The sequence below is a fragment of the Xenia sp. Carnegie-2017 genome, unplaced genomic scaffold (assembly GCF_021976095.1).
Source record: "Xenia sp. Carnegie-2017 unplaced genomic scaffold, XeniaSp_v1 HiC_scaffold_16, whole genome shotgun sequence".
Lineage (NCBI taxonomy): Eukaryota > Metazoa > Cnidaria > Anthozoa > Malacalcyonacea > Xeniidae > Xenia > Xenia sp. Carnegie-2017.
Window position 1 is genome coordinate 7,987,010 of NW_025813469.1, and position 17,968 is coordinate 8,004,977.

The window sequence follows — 17,968 nt, forward strand, 5'->3', positions numbered from 1 at the left end:
TGGTGACAGAAGATTTACTGGAGTCTCCCCAGAAATTCAAAATGGTCTTATCAGCTGTCTTGATTCAATTATTGAAGATGAAATCAGAAAGGAAATAAATGAACCTGGTCCTATGCCAGTCAGCCTCGTCGATTTCTCCTGTTAAAATCTTTTTTATTAATATAGCAACATTCAGCACATTTACAAGCAATGCCCCAAAAAGAAAAGCTTTTCTCACATCTAACAACGTTGAGTTTCCTGCCCCTGGTGAAACAAGATCGTATTATCGCTCTAGATTAATCAATGTATTGCACAAAAACTATGAAAATCTTTTAGATATTTTTGAGGGGGTACTTGAACAACCAGTTGGGTGGGATGATGAGTCATTAAGTAAAATAAGTGGCTTACTGCATTATCTTGATAGCTTTCTCTTTTCTTTTCTAGTGTGTGTTTTTTACAGGATTTTAGAACAGTCCACAATTTTGTATTCCATTCTTCAAAATAGGGAAACCCATTTTAACTATGGCATAAGCAAGATTGACAATTTCAAGCAGTTTATTGTGTCACTTCGCACAGATCAAGCTTTCGCCGAGTTTTACCAAACTGCACTAGAAAAGTAGGCCCACCAGCAACCAGAGCAGATAGTAGATACAATTACAAACAGCTTTATTTAGAGATTATTGATTCCATTAAAGGCATGTTAAGTGAACGATTTCAAGATATTAATCAGTTCGAGTTTTTAGACCTTGTAAATCCTAAACTATTTACTACATGGAAGGGCATAGTTCCACAGGAGAAGATCAATCTTCTCAAAGATAAGTATAGTCCTCTTTTTGACATCCAAACTTTGGAGAGTCAACTTTCCTTCATTTACAACGACAAGGACTTTCACAAAGAGTGCAGTAATGAGGTTCTTAAATACATCTTCAAATTTAATCTCCAGTCGAGTTTAGGTAAAGTGGTAAATTTGTTAAAATTGAATGGTGTGTTGGCAGTGGCAAGTGCTTCAGTAGAGAGGTCGTTTTCTTGTTTAAAAATGGTAAAAAGCTATTATAAAATATTGAAAAGAAAGAGGAATCATTGGTGTTGCATAACGAGGTGGTTGAAAAATTTGTAGAAAAACCCAGGAGGCTGGCCTTTGTTTATAAATGAAGAGTATAGTATGTGTTTTGATATTTGTTCGTATAATACATGGTACTTCATTGAGAAAATTAAGCATAACTTTAAAGAATAAAGCCATCCCTCTCTACTTGCCCCAATCTAAACAAGTTTAAACTAACAAGTAGAATGCTAAGAAAAATCTCTCTCTATGCACTTTAGAAGTGTCGCATACTATATTATTTTTTGTGCTAATACAAATTTCTTCTGTTTATGCAGGGGCAGTGATGAGTAAATTATGTTTTAGGGGACAATTGTCTCCTGCGTAACGTTTCTCTGAGCCACCTTTAGTACCTTTTTAACAAGTTGCAGTTTCAACGATTGCCACATTAAGAATGCAGCTAACAAAAATGGGTTTTTATAAATTATTGTACAACAAATAATTCGCCCTCGAAATCGCAGGAAATGCTGTTTCCAAGGCTCTGGATTTCAAAATTTTCAGGGGGAGTATGCCCTGGGACCCCCCTAGTGGGGTCGGGCCTCCGGCGCGAGATGGATTGGCGGGAGTGACTATTTTTTTTCTAGCTACGCCACTGATGTCATGCATCTCATTTACGTATACTTCACAACAATTGCTTTACTATCCTGTATTTTGAAGTGAATACTTCACAGCGACTAAACCAGCCATGCTTTCACATAAATTTAGCTATTTACATTTGCACATCAAACCTTTCAATAAAACTTTAAAGACACAACTACACTAAATTTGAATTGCTGCTCTTTACCAGTTGACAAAAATAACATTTCAGATTGACAATAACAAAGGGTTACTTTTCCTGATATAAAGAAGTTGTAGTACCAATTGCAAGATATTATTAAGATAATATTGAGATCTTATAAAGAAATTACTTACAATATTTTTAAGACCTTGTTGAGTTCGAGTTTCTCGCCATATCTCTTTCTTAGTATACTCTATAACTTCAGTAACAACCACGAGTGAACTTAATGATCGAACTAATTTTTATTATTTTACAGAGCAGTATTTATACTCGTTATTACAAACAACAAATATTATTATTTGTCGGAGTAGTTCCTCTATTTAAGCTATATGTGGTACATAAGGAAATTTAACTAACGTCGTGCTCCTTGGCTGTTAGCGGTGTGGGAACGGATATATTGATAAACTCAACTACGCACATAATATTTCCTTAACATGTTTTTGTGGTTTATGAGCATGACTCAGCAACCTTCAAAATCTTAAAGTAAATTTATACTACATTTTAAAAAAATCTTGTTTGAAATTACGAATTGTACCAAATAATGATACTGTTTAAGATCTTATTTAAGATCTTACATAGAAATAAAACCTTACATGATTCCATAAGTTCTTTTGGTGTAGCCAAGATGTAAACCATTGAATACATATATTGTAACATAACTTTTAAGGGGGGAATATAATTTTTCCTGGAGAGCTTAATCACAAATTCCCCCCTTTGCCTATCTCATTGATAATATTTTTACAGAACCATACTTAAGATTTCTACCAGGGTAAGGGAGACCTAAACAGAATACAAACTTTTTTTTATGTTGGTCAATGTAATGGAATGTAAGTTTATTAGCCTAACTTGGGTTCATCATGATTGTATCTGGCACTAATTAGGAATTGACTTAACCTGGAGTGTCAAACCAAGACACAAACGCTATATTTTTCTTCCAATGCACACATTAACAAGTTTAAGCAACATCTCAATAAGCAAGTTCACGTCGTTAATACCATTTTTAGTTTGTAATCTAATTATAATAAATTCCTCAAAAAGGTACCTGGTATTTGCATGTAAAGTGATGCAAACGCACACAAATAAATTGAGCCCATGCTCCAAAAAAGCATTTCCTTCACCAAACCACACGGCCACATGAACGACGTGTAACAAAAGAAATTCAACCAAACAGCTGTTCGGTTATTCCAAATTACTAAGTTATTGTCAATTGCTACAAATTAAAAATTTCAGTATCGGCGCCCGCAAACGTTCATATGGACTGTCCGTTACCAAATACTTTGTTTAACGTAGATTTTAAGATAAATTTCGAGTTTTGACCAGAACTTAATGCTCTACTCTATAGGCAAATGTATTCTATTGGATGATCACTCAGCTTGTAAAACAAAGTTTTACGGCGCTAATGATCATGTTATACGTCATATTTCCTTCTAGCTCTATATTATGGTTGTATTAACCTGTTTACTTTGAACCATTGTTCACTCGTGACTTATTTATAGCTGCAAAAAAAACAAAAACATGATTATTCGTGATAAAACATGATAAATGCTAATTAACTTTATTTTGAATTTTTGATGCCCATTTCCTAAAGGCTTACTACAATTCAGGATTAGTCCTTATAGAACATTAGAAAATTGAGTCACCAAGATGCAGCAAGTACTTTCTCAACTGTTTTCAACATACTTATAATTATTTACTGCACGGTCTGCACCCCAAGGAAACTGCATGTTTTCTGGCAGGAGGTACGTTGTTGTATATTGCTCAGGGAAAAAGCTGAGGGCAACAATAGGCCATGGTTTCGATTTGAAAAAATTGTTAATAAATTTGTGTTTATGATATAAGTCGTCATTACAACACCTTGTATTGGTTCATAGTCACATGACTTCATAGTCAAATGACTCCACAGAAACATGAATCAGAAGTCACATAGTTCCATAGTCACATGACTACATAATAACGTAGTCCAATGACGAAATAGTAGTGAAAAATGAAACAAGAGTTAACAGTCAGTTGAAGATTATCTGTAAATAAGATTTATTGTAAACGAAGCAAAGAATTCAAGCCCTCCCCATTACGACATTGGTAGGATAGCTAACAATAATTTGGTGTATAAATCAAATTTCACCCGCCTTATATGTATGTACGCTGTTGAGCTCAATAGTAGCGAAGTAAATTTCTTCCTTGATTTGATTTGACATATCTCACACAACTCCTTTGTTTTGTTGCCAATAACTCTTGCAATTACTCATAGAGCTACGGTTGAACTCCTACTTAACAATAAGTCTTGCTTATAAGTGCTTAAATTTTGTAGCCATTTTCTTATTTAAGTAGTGAACATAAATTTCCCTTCAATTTCTTTCCCAAATCTATTGTGTGCATCATGCGTTTCTATGATTATTATAGTCCTTCGAAAGTCTTAGCAAACAGCAGATGATTGATGCTTGCACGAATATATACATACTTTTTTTGTATGTCCATAAAGTCAATTGTAAATATCTTTTTGTAAAAAAAATTATAAAAGTATATTTATCCTAGATTAACTTCATAGAATACAGAAAATTAGTTAAGAACAAGATATAAATTGAATAAATTAGAAACTTTTTTGCTTTTGTATAGTCCTTTTTCTTCAATGAGACTTTTCAAAAAAATACAAGAAGTGTAGTTTTAAAAGATTCCAGTTAACTAATTAACCCAATTTCGATAGGCATCTATATATATAGCCATATACCACGAATGTCAATAATGCAGACATTATTTCATTGATTGTAAATATTGTGCATTGTAATAACGAAGAAAAAGTGCAACGTCAAAGATCTGCTTGCGACAAAATTATGTAAATTTTGCTTACAACTAATACCATCTACTTTGACCAAAAGCAAATATTCTGATAAAATTATAGATGAAAATGATCAAACGTAACCATTTCAACCAATTACATCCATGTTCATTTACAATGGTTGCCGCGGGCAAATTATGCCTTTACTTTTTGCCATAGAGTTAACTATGGTAACATCATTCCATGACATTCTTCGCTTATTTTCTCTAATTTCGACTCCAACTTTTTTGATATGATGTTTTAAGATCTCTAAGCAATACTGGGTTTTTCTTTCAACACAAGGGTGTTGCTTTTCAACTCTAACACTGTGCATGTCTGATTTAAACAAACTAAATAATTGTTTGACATCTGACCAGGAATATTTTTTACACATGTTTTCCTGCCTGCTGAACTTTATCGACAAACAATAAGAAATTGGAATGAGATTAGCGTAAAAGTCTTTGGAAATCAGCGGCCCATGGTAGGCAGTCTGTGGCTGAGTCAGTAATTGACTTTCATCAACAGTGCTCTCTTTCATAATATTTTTACTGTGTGGCAACCGTTTATTAAGTTGGTCTAAATTGTTGCACAATTCTATTTTCCACTCGTAGCGATTATTCTCAAAGAACCAAGCGTAGCTGATGATTACATTTACTGGCGAGAGTAGACCAGTGCCAGTGTGATAAAATTTTTTAAAAGCTTCTTCGAAGTTATTTGTCTGAAACGTTTTCAAGATGTGGTTTCTACAGTTGGTAATGGTGTCGCGGTAGAGGTATACCGGGAAATATGTCATAAAATCAGCTACCTGTGGCCATCCTATCGCCTTCCGTGTACTTTTAGCCCAAGATTTTACCCAGCTTATACCCATTGTACAATCAGTTCCAAGGATCCGGACCCTTCCATTTGGCATAATAGTCGACATTGTAACTGGAAGAAGAAATGGGGAATCGCTATCCAACCAAGCTATGACATCATCATCTGTGTAAAGATCCATGAAGAAACTGCTCCACAACTGACGATTGTAGCCACTTGGCTTTTTTTGGCCAGGAAATCTAAGAACAGTAGGATCAATTGGCAGTGCTTCGTATTTCATTTCAAAAGAATGATCTGGAAAATGCTCAGTTGTCTGATTTAGCAATGTTGCAGCAAAGGTGTAATCTTCATTTGATTCTGCATCAAGTACAATAACCGTCTTACCCAGCCATCCTGGCCAAAAAATTAAAATTGTCTTTAACATATTGCAGTAAAACCTTGTTTTGTGATCTTTTCGCTTCCCCGACATTCTCATTAGGAGAGAAATTGTAGGATTAGTATTATTATTTGTAGTACTTGCAGAGTAATTAAAACTAAAATACGAAGTTTCATTAGTGGCAATTTTTAAGGGATGAGGTACTGAATTCTGTGGCTTAAATGCGTAGAAAACAATTACCAACCCAAAACAGCAAAAGATGACTCGACGACAATTTAAATGATATCTCATTATAGATGAATAGCGTGTTAGTTAGCTTACGGACATCAACGCCTAAAAAAAGACAATGATTCAATTGACATATCAACAGGTCGACAAATTTACTAAGTTTCTTCCGCATTTATTAAAAATAACGCCAATATATAAAGCGAAGAATAAAGGATATCATCTCCCTACAGGGGAATTTTCTCAACTGCACTTTACTAGAATACATAAACATACTTAAGAGATAAATCACTTCATAGATAAGCTAAAAATACGATGAAATATGGCGAAGTATGACCAAAGTGCAGCGATTTTTGTCATCGGTAACTTTACCGTGGTATGGAAAAACTAGAGAAAATAGCCCACAACTCCCTGGAAATAACAAGAATTGTTGAAATCATAGCTCAGAAATACAAACTGATTAAATAATCTCATTTACGATCATAAATTGATCAATCCTTTAAAATCACAAGCCTTTTTTACGTGTGATTCGGATTGAAACCTGTATGCGTTTTGTATACAGCCGATTATTCTTTCTGTCGTTTACTGTCGCGGCAAATGTTATTATTCATCTTCTGCGTTATTTCAAAGAATGATTTGTCCATGTGTTGCTATATTTTCGATAGCTTTGTTAAAAAATCTTTCGATGTGTTAGTCCCTTAGTAATGGCGGCAGCGGCTTCAAAATTTGTTTATTACAAATGTATAGTTGCTTAAGCCAGTCTCTTTTCGAGATCAGTGAATTTAAACGGTGTCTAACATCTTAAACGCCTTTCGTAAAACCGGCTCAATAAACAAGGCTTACGAAAAATCAGAAGCGCTTTGCTAGCGTACGCGTCTGAAGAGAGATATGTCGGAAACAAATTCTACAGTTATTCAGAGTGAATAAAAAGTTTTTATTAAGGGAGATAGGTCATGAAAAATCCTATTCACCAATCTTGTTTATGGAATGTTTCATTTCTGTTATTTCTCACCAATTGCCTAAAGATGCTGATAGAGTTTAGATGAAAATTTGCTACAGGCAGCCATTTTTAAAATTTTCCGTAATGCCAATTTCCGCCGAATATATTTTCTGACCTATAGGGTTTTCACACCTTCCTCTAAACAAAATAAGTCACGTTCCTTATTTATAGAACGTTTTGACAACAAAAATCATATCTGTCCAGCAGAAATTAATAAATACTTGTACGGCAACTTATTAGCAATAGTCTACAAATTATTTTGAAAAATTATTTCGAACGCGTGAAAAATAAACAAATCTTACTGCAGAATTTATTATAAACAAAGATTTTTATGCGAGAAAGCGCTTGAGACAAGTGGTAAATATAAGAAAGTGCTTGCACGAACTGGCAAGTGCCCTGTGTGAGCCTTTCTGGCAGCCTCTTGAGTTTGGCCCTGCGACAAAAACCATTTGCACTACAGTATCTTTGCCCGCGCGCGTGTATCGTACACTTATGAGTATGCGCTATAAACTAAGATAATGGCTTCTCTCGTACGCCGCGGACACTGGCACACATGCCATGAAAGTTGAAAATTTTAAACTTTTTAGGCGATGTTGCGTGAACCATGATGCGTATGATTAAAAAAATAACCAATCGCACAAGGTCACTATACTGTGGAAATGAAAAACATGGCAGTCAAGTCATATGCTAGTACACAATCTTTTGAACCAAGATCAGGGCATTTAATTTATGGCGAGCACTTGCAGTAAAAAAAAGCAACACATTCAAGTTTACAGACGCTACCAAATTTTACTGTTAAACAACAGCATGATGTCAAAGAAAATAGTGACGATGATCAATTTGACGATATTGTGTGATATTTGATAATTTTTCTATCAAAATAGATTTGCCTTACCAAAATCGTTTTCTGTATTTCCTTCCTTGTAATCGCCGTCTTAATAATACCAGTATCATTCATCCATTAAATTAAATATAGCTTACTGGAAGGCAACCTTCTGATATTTCGGAAACGAAGCAAAAATTTAGCCTGACCTGACTCACAGACAAGTGTGCCTTGCAGTCAGATCACAATAATGAAGCTTGGCAAAATTTAAAAAACGTCCGCATTTGTTACCGTTTGTTAAATTCTCTTTTTTACACAAAACGATTGCTTTGATGTCTTACCTTAAAAATCAAATGTTGTAAATGACACAAATTTTCATCTTTCTGAAACTATATTTTGCGATTTATTTCCCCTTTTTTAAGGCTTCTTCAAAAAACTGAAATATTTTGTTTTTGGCGTATTATCACAAGCATGAAAAGACTAGAAACAAATATTGGCTACTTCGGCTTCAAATTTGCAGCTGAAATTAGCTTTTCAGTTATATTTATTTTAATGGTTTCAACAGCCTTCTTAAAGCTGCCATCTTTGCATGGTTTTTAAATCAGCGCGCGCAAAAAACGTTTTAATGGATATTGTTTTTGAACGCGCGTACGAATGAGCGTCTTGTTTCACTTAAAGGACATGGGACATATATTTTTTCATGTCGCGACATCATTCATTGCAGTTTAGTATTCCGTAAAACATTATTTTTCCGGTTTGAAAATTTATATTTAAAGCGCAATTTAGAATGACAGTTTGCTTATTTCAAGGGCTGTTCCGCCATCTTGAAATGAGGAGCCAAAATAATTAGATTTCATATGTGACGTCACAACAGGGAGACTTTCGCTGATGAACATTGTTTATATTGCAAATTGACAAGCATTCTCATTTAGTACGCAAAGTTTGGGACTTTTCACTGCTGTTACAGCACTCAAAATGGAAAATATTAACAAAGATGCTATGGTTGAGCCATATATGTTTGAGCCAATGCCGGATGAATTTGTAGAGAGTGAGAATTCTGACTCAGAAAGTTCTTCGTCGAGCGAAGTAGATGATCAGATAGACGAGGAGTTTGAAGCTATGTATAGTTGGCGTAAAACTTCACTCAGTTGGTATAAATGCGGCCATTGTGAGTTGATGGCAAAAACGATTGAATGCTTTTGCTGTCATGAAAAAGCGGTTGAATATGACGAATATGATGGCAAACTTAATTCGGCACAGGATGCAGGCTTGTCTTGCGTGACTGAACTTGCTGCCTTCAATCAAAACATATCGGCAAGCGTCCTTGAAATAGATACTTGGCAGTATATTAAAGAAAGCAGTCCGTTAGGTGATGACGAACTTGCAGTCATACACAAAATATACCGTCACGTTGGGTATCGAAGATGTTCGAGATGGATTTTTCATAATCTTGGCAAGAAATGTCGAAGGCCATTTCCATATTGCATGTACAAATGCATACGAGGGAAGTATTGGTCATCTGATGCACTTTACACTCATTTCAAATATGCCAAGTAAATTGAAATTGGATTTGAGGTATTTGAGATTTCAAGGCTTTTGAATTTTAATCATGTATTGTTGCATTTCATGGTTTGGCAACCACAACTTTCCGTACATGGACGATTCTTATTCCTACAATAACATCGGCTTGTAGCACATTTTCCCTTGCAACGACATACTATGTCATTAATTTTATCGTCGGGCAAAGCAGGCGTTGTGAATCTACTGTGTCTGCGAGTGATGACTTCATTTTTTGGCTGCCTTTGCCTCCCACACAAGTATGTTTTCACAAGTGAGGGAGGTTCTTTCGGAAGCAATGTTTTTGCATTCTCCAATGCTATTTTTGTGGTGTTAAAATCTTTGCGAAGTCTCAGACACTCAGTCTGAACATCTTGCACATAATCTGAAAATTTTAAATGTATTTCGCATTAACATTTTGTCATTAATGATTCTGATTTGTCTATAATTCTTACTGTAGGTAGGACAGTCGCTTACTGGTTTGGCCACAGCTTTTTCTCCTTTGTAAGCTTTAGGGTATGCAACTGACCATCTTTTATCACCTTTTTGTGTTGTTGCTTGGGGTCTATTAGCATTTTCATTGTAATGTATATTTGCACAAAATAACCTGAAAAATTCACAATGGGTAACTGTATAGGCTGGAATAACACATTACTCGTTATTGGTCAATACAACCCTTTTTTAAAGTAAATATGTGAGAAAAAATGTCTTCACCTGGCCATGAGTGAGTGATATGGATAATATGTATTTTTTGATGCAAAAAGATTATCAAGTGAATGCTTTGCCTCCAAGCCTGATGTTTGTTGGTGACTTGACAACTTTCTAACTGCAAGTAGTATAGTACATGGGGGTTCGAGAGCACAAAAAGTGCTCTCATATCCCCCATGTACTATACTACTTTTAACCTTGGGTAAAAACTATCTTTAACAAACAATTGTTTCAAAGGGGGGTAAAAATCTCGACGTTACAATCTGTTGTTTAAAAATATGGAATCTATATGTTTTAAAAACTATCTTTAGAAATAAATGTTAAGAAAGCATCGTTTCGGAGAGGGCTCGGCAGCGCAAATTTTAGCGTAGCTAAAATTGAGCAGGGGATGGAGCCCTCGAGAATTCAGGCGACGATGGTGGGAAATTTTCACGAAGTGAAAATTGGAGTCGCCCCCCTGTGGTGTCCGAAGGACGACAGACATAAAAAATGCTCTTCAAAAAACCGTCTTTAAGAATTAATTGTTAAGAAAGCATCGGTTCGGAGGGGGATCGGCAGCGCAAATTTTAGCGTAGCTAAAATTGAGCAGGGGAATGGATCCCCCGAGAATTCTGGAACCCAGGTGGGGAAAATTTTTCACGAAGTGAAAAATTCGGGGTTCCCCCCGTAGATTCGATGAATATTCGAAGAATATTCGAGAATAACAGAGGCTTAAAAAATGCTCTTCAAAAAACCGTCTTTAGAAATCAAGTGTTAATAAAACATCTTTTCAAAATATTGGAATCTATATGTTTTTTAATCTGTCAGGCGCGTGTCTTAGTGCATGTTTTTAATAATGGTTGTTTAATGTAGCTAGCACATGTCACCAGCGCATTTTAATAATTTAGTGTTAATAATAAAATGTTATTAAAATATCAGTAGCAGCGCGCTTTATAGTCTACGTGGTATATTGGATTAACTAGTGGTCTTTAACAATGGTCTTGAAACTCAGCGCGTGGTATAAATATTCTTTAATAATCAAGTGTTAATAAAGCATCTTTTTAAATCGTTGTGTCGGGCGAGAAATTTCAGGCAACTAAGCCTGAAATTTTGAGCGCAACAATGTCATAGATGCTCTTTAAAAAACTATGGAATCTATATGTTTTTTTTAATTTGTCAGTCAAGCGTGTGTCAAATGTAAATGTTTAACAATGTTTTATATAATTTTTGTTAAAAGTGTTTTTTACTAATTGTTTCAGGATTTTGAATCTTTTTGTATATCGCTTTTGTATTAATTACTTATTACAAACAGTTATGTGATATGTAGTCAAACATGAGGAGCAGGTATGTATGATTTTACTCTAACAGAGGCCTACGCTACATGCTTACTACACATTATAACTGTTTGTTAATATTTAGTTATTTGAACCGATATTATAATGGCCATAAGCTAATGTTGTTACACCATCATCTAATATATATCGTTTATCATCAAAACAGCTGAGTGATACTTTATTAATTTCATAACTACTAAGTTGATGGTTTACACTTCTAATAGTTTTCATTGTATGATGCATTTGTTTGTTTTCAAATAATGTTGTTTTATAGTCTTCATATTTTATTTCACTCTTAATAATATTTTTTTTAATTCCTTTAGCTTTTTTATCTCCTTTATTATTATCTTTAATATAACTATACATCTTGCTTCTTAAACCAACAAATTCTTTAACTACTATTCCAGCAGCTTCATCTTTCATTTTACCAATAACTTTTTTATTAGTTTTATCATGATATTTATGGTATTCTGGGTAATCACTGAAATCAAATTTATCTTTATCATTCCAAAAATCTTGATAGACATCTTCAGTTTCAATTTCATATGTTAAACTATCTGTGTCTGTGAAAAGAAGTTTAGCTTTATCACCATATTTCTTCTTGATATAATTGTAATGAAAATCATACATCAACGTTTTACTTAAATCTAAGATACACATGCCAACATATGCAGGCCTGTTAAGGGTTAGTGTTTCTTTGATCTTATGCACAGCCACAAGGTTCTCATTGAAGATTTTACTACTTACATAAGTAGGTTTTGAAGCTAATTTTAATAATTTATTTTTATTAGTTACTAGTCTAACATCTACTCGTTTTCGTAAGTTTTCCATGGTTTTACCGAATACCGAATTATTCATTAATTTGAAGAAGTCTTTTCAAAAGAATTTTTTGCATTAGTTCTTTTTGAGTATTAAAGTCTATGTATTTTTCAACCATGGAGATTGATTAAATTCAAGTACTCTATGTACTTTTTAACTTTAACCCAAGATCTAAATATAGTTGAAGATTTCTATAATGTAAAACGTATTTGTATTTATTTTTAAAGTAGGAATCAGTTTGCTTACTAAACCTGTTGATATATTGTAATTAGAAGCAATTGTCTTACAATATTTTGACAACATGTCGCTAGTTACCTTAACTTTTCTGGTGCAACAGGATAATCGTTATGTGAATCATGTAGTTCTTCAGGGTATTCTAGATCAACTTCTAAAATTAAACCTTTTTTACTATCTGCATTGTATTTAGCAAGGTTTATGTTGTTAATCTGTTTATTAGTTAACCATTTGAAACCACCAGTAGGTAAGTTTTGTGACATAGCCCAGCCATACAGATTGTTAGCATCTAAATACGTTAAATACTTCGATGGCTTATTATTATCATAAGATGATTGATATTTGTTATTAGCTTTACCATATCGATTAGCAATATAACTAACGCCTCCTCTCATACCCTTTTCAATGAATTGAAACATATCAATATCTGTCATTAATTCTAATTTAATATCTGTCATCTTTAACATAGCATCCCAAGACAACCCAGGAGATGTGAAATAGTGGCATGGGTCTAATTTATAATATTCAAGACATGTTTTCGAAAGTTTTCAAATACATCAGCTAATAACAAAACGTCTGATTTCAGATATAGGTCGTGATACTCACCCATGTTTTTCATATTGAATGTATCCCACACTTTTTGTGCATGATGGTATTGTTCATCTGATATATTATCAGCAGTAAGAATACTATAAAAGTCTTTTTTTGAAGGTAATTTTCATCAAACTTTTCAAAGCTATCCATATAATCATATGGGTATATACCTTTTTGAGTCATTAAATTAAATTTTTCACCTTGAAACTGCTTATAGGTATATTTAAATGAATCTTTAGGTAAATTACAAACAAGCTTTTCAAGACTAGAGCTCATAAATTGAAAACTATCAAGAAATGTTAAATGGTTTCCTAACATAAAAGCCATATACTTTTCCATATTATTAGGTATAGCATTTATATTCATATGCGTTTCTTCACCTTTTTGTTTTGTATGTATGCTTATTAACAATAGCTCCGATTTCTTGCATAATAAAATGGCTGTCATACCCACGCAGATTGTGAAATATTACTGGGATTTTAAATTTATCAGAGTCTATTCTAAGTTTTAAATTACAATCTTGATGAGCTGACCCTCTATATTTTCCAGTGATATGACAATGGTCTCGAACTCGAATATCTTTGTTAGTATATTTTTTGTTACAGATATGACATTCATCAGCTTTTTTAAATTCTTCTTCATCATCAGAGGTCATTTTAATGGTTTATTAAAGTGGGTTTTCATAATATTTTTACAATATTTAACTTCTTTTAACATAGCTTCCATAAATTTGTAAACAGCCTTTTCACCTCTATATAGTTGAATTTTTTAGTGAATTTATCATCATAACAACAAACAACTTTATATCCATAACCACAGTCAGTATGTTTCTGATAGGCTTCTGTATATGATTTTTATTATTCTGTTACAACCAGATATCTTTTCTGTAATAGCCTCAAAGTCAGCGTATATAACAAACGGAACAGCTTGTTGTTTATGATAGTTGTTGAAGTTCAGTATGTTATTATTTTTATCAGGCATTTTTACTGCTTGTGTACCATTTATTAATATACAGTTTTCTATATGGTTATTTAATATTTTTTCAGAACTAAAACATTGAAGGCAGCGCATACAAAAGTGTTTCCTTTCCTTATGCTTTGTATGATTATACATAAATGCATTAAAATTTTTTATTAGAATATAATGTTTGTTTTCATTATCAGTTATCAATAGTAGTTCCATATGGTCTTCAAATTTTTCTTTTGAAATGAATAATGGATATGGTTGTTTATCTTCATAACCGAAAACGTTAATGTTAATTCTGTTTTGCTTTTCGATTTTATTATAATGTTTAACAGTCACTGGAAAATCAACCCCTTCATAATTAAGCTTTTTAATATATTCCTTATCAGATTTTTTTATTCGTTGTGGGGTATTATTTTGCGGGTTAATATGTCTAATATGACACCATCTAAAGCATTCATTATCTCTATTTTTGATATTAATTAATCCTTTTTTACTATTTTTAAGTTCTTGTGGTAAATTAATGTATGAAGATCCTTGTAATGGCTTGTATTTAACAACATTAAGATAATGATTATCTATAGAACGAATAAGCCATCCAGAACCTTCTTGTGTATATTTATCAATCTTATTTAATATATTTTTTTCTGAAATTTGTAAGGATTCATTGATTTCATTAGAATTAATAATTGTTAAAGCTGGGCTGTTGAAATAAGCAATTTTTGTTAAAAAACCAGAAGTACCGCCATCTTTTATTTCAAATTTTTCAAATGTTATTTTAAGCGTTTCGACAAATTTAATCCTTTCATTGTTGTTAATAATTCTTTAATATAATATGTAAGATACTTTCTAGTGTTCTGTAATTGTTTCAATGGATCTTTATTGTTAATAATGCTTATTTCATATGACTTTGTATAACCTTTAAGAGCATTGTGTGTTCTCTTATTTTAACTCTTGGTGTTGGTATTGGTTTTTATTTTTATCTGATAGCATCTGTGTATTGTTCTCATACTCTTTAATCATCTCTTTTACACTCTTTCTTGGTTTTGGGACTGGTGTTAATACTTTGATTAATTCGTTTTTCTAAGTTTATAATAACCTTTAACCTTTTTTCTTTAGCAATAACTTTTAACTGAGATACAGTCATTTGTTTGATATTGGATTGTGATAGTACTTTTGTACTGGTTTGGAAATTGAAGTATTATTAACTTCAACCTTAGGCTTTTGATTTAATATTAAATTAATTAAATCGTCTTTAGTCAACTTTTGAAGTTCATCTTTATTCATATTAGGCATATTATATAATATAGGTTTGTCTTTAAGTACCTTTCGATTTAAATAATCTCTATTCATATATATATACTATACTATACATATTATTTTTTTAAGTGTATTTAAACGCACTAATTTTAATTATAGAAATAAATCTATATTTAAAACTTTTTATAAAAACTATATTATTTTTTATTTTTTTGAATTTCGAACATGTTTTTTTGTCCGAAGATGTAAAGTTTTATATGCTAAACTATATGTTTTATTACATGAATCACAATGCCATGGTTTTGAGAGCATATATAATGTCCTATGTTGTTTGATTTGTTCTTTAGTATAAATTTTTGGTCTTCCTCGTATTGGTTTATCTGAACACATATATATACTAATACTATATATTTTATTTTTTAAATAGTTATTTAATGCGTTTAAGATAAATTTTAATAATACCAGAAGCTGTGATAGTATATAAAGTATATTCATAGAAACTAAATGATATAACATAACTATTCTCTGTACTAGTAATTTTATATTTAAAATGACATTTATCCCAGTAATAATATTTATTTAATAATAGATGAGTGATTTGAACAAATGTTGGGATATAATTATAACCACTGCTATTTGTTAAACTAGGTTTAAAACTATCACATAAAATGGGTTCTGTTTCTATATGTATAGAACATATTATATGTAATAGTTTTACAATATTGTCTATATTACATTTATCTTTAGAAAAGGATAACCATTCTGAAGTGTTTATTTCGTATGTTAGTTCACTTGTAATATTATAATTATTCTCATCTTTATATTCAAGTTCATATTTTAATGATTTAATATACATGTTTTTATCTTTCATAATTTCATCTAATAAATCTAAATTAATTTCATGTCCTTTAAATTTATATACATCTGTGTTTTTTATAACTTTCACCATTCTATACTAATACTATATATTTTATTTTTTTAAGGTGCGTTTAAATTGTCTTTTGATTTATACAATGTTTTTTCAAAATCCTTCAAAACAACTTCTATATTATAACTAGTTTTTTTACAACATAGAATAAAATTTCTAATCTTTTTTAATAGATCTTTAAGATTCATATATAATCATAAATGTTTTATTTCTTTGACTGGGCCCAGTTGTTATAATAAGTACAGTTGATGTCTTTATCGCACTTAAGGATTTTATATACTTCACCAAATAATCTATCGTCAAAACTCCTGTTTGTCTTACTATTTTTCATATCTCTAACATGATGTTTTAATGGTATACCCCTCCTACTAGCTAAACGTATTATATAATAGTTATACATACTAATATTCTTTTTCTGAATCAAATTATGTTTAATAATAGTTCTAACAACCTTTATAAAATCACTAGTCAATTCCTCAACATATTGAAAAGTTACACACAATCTAATTTTATTATAAAACCATTTTTTCCTTGAATGAACTGAACGTTGACATTTCCAAATCTCTGGTATCCACTCATTTACTACTTTATATCCAATAACAGCACCGCAGTTTATACAAACATTCATTTTATTGTTATCTGAAATAATTTCTTCATTTTCGCAACATAAGTATGTCTTAACAGAACTATTAATATAATTATCACATATCTTTTTATCACAAAAGCAACAATTTACGTAACCAAAAAACTCTTCTAACTCTTTATGAATCAATTTATTACAATACATATACTAATACTATATATTTTATTTTTTAAGTAATTTTATATAATAAATATCCAGATATAATACCAATCACAACCATTGTACCAGATTGATAATTTTTCATAGTATTAGATTCTTTGTAAAAGTCATGTAATTGTGGTTCTCTATGAAATGTTAACCCATTATAATGTATAGTTTTTACTTTTCTAAGCGCATCTAAAGCTTTGTTTGTCAATTCTATATCATTATCAGCATATTCAAGTTCTTGTCTTAGTTGTTGAATTTTGTTATGCTGCTTGACTTCGTTTTCATAGAATGCCTCTTTAGCCTTAGATAAGTCCTCTAGAGCCTTGTTGTGACGTTTCATTTCCTCAGCGTAACCGTTTTTATCAAGTTTATGAAATAACCAGCCTGCTAGGGAAAAACCTAATCCGTTAACAACCGCTCCTACAGATGTTGATAATGCACTAGTAATAACACTTGTCATATATATTTATACAGATTTAAATGGATTTTCAGGAACCCATTTTTTATCCTGAGCATATTTAACTAGCATTGTTGATGTTGTAATAGCAATAGCTAGTTTTGTAAAATCTTTAATATTATCAGTATCTGTTAATTTTTGACCTAGTATTTTTTTAGACGTAATAGAAAGACCTACAGCAGTTGTTGTCACAAGCACTGCATCAAAAGCTTCATTCATAAATTGTTTCTTAGTCATAGTATTACTCATATATAATAGGAAATATTTTATTCAAATGAGTCTAAATTATATTGTTTATTTTTTTGTATCAAAACATGTTTTTCACTAGTTGTTTCTTCTCTAGCTTTATCGTTTGTTAATTTTTTTCTGCCTTTTATCATTTTTTCTTGTATAATAGAGACTAGCAATAGCAGTTAATACTCCAATAGTTCCAAATAAGA

General features: G+C 31.8%; 2 protein-coding genes across 2 annotated transcripts in view; one reads left to right on the forward strand and one right to left on the reverse strand.

The window, feature by feature from the left end:
* Positions 1 to 4,348: 4,348 nt before the first annotated feature.
* LOC124436905 overlaps positions 4,349 to 17,968 on the reverse strand; it is a 28,366-nt gene continuing 14,746 nt past the window's right edge. Inside the window, exon 2 of the mRNA XM_046986876.1 lies at positions 4,349 to 6,190. Coding sequence (XP_046842832.1) covers positions 4,802 to 6,148 — 1,347 coding nt within the window. The 5' untranslated portion in view covers positions 6,149 to 6,190 and the 3' untranslated portion in view covers positions 4,349 to 4,801. The remainder of the gene's footprint in view (positions 6,191 to 17,968) is intronic.
* On the forward strand, positions 8,881 to 9,462 carry LOC124435964. The gene has a single exon (XM_046985896.1). It carries the CDS (start codon positions 8,881 to 8,883, stop codon positions 9,460 to 9,462), a length of 582 nt encoding a protein of 193 aa, XP_046841852.1.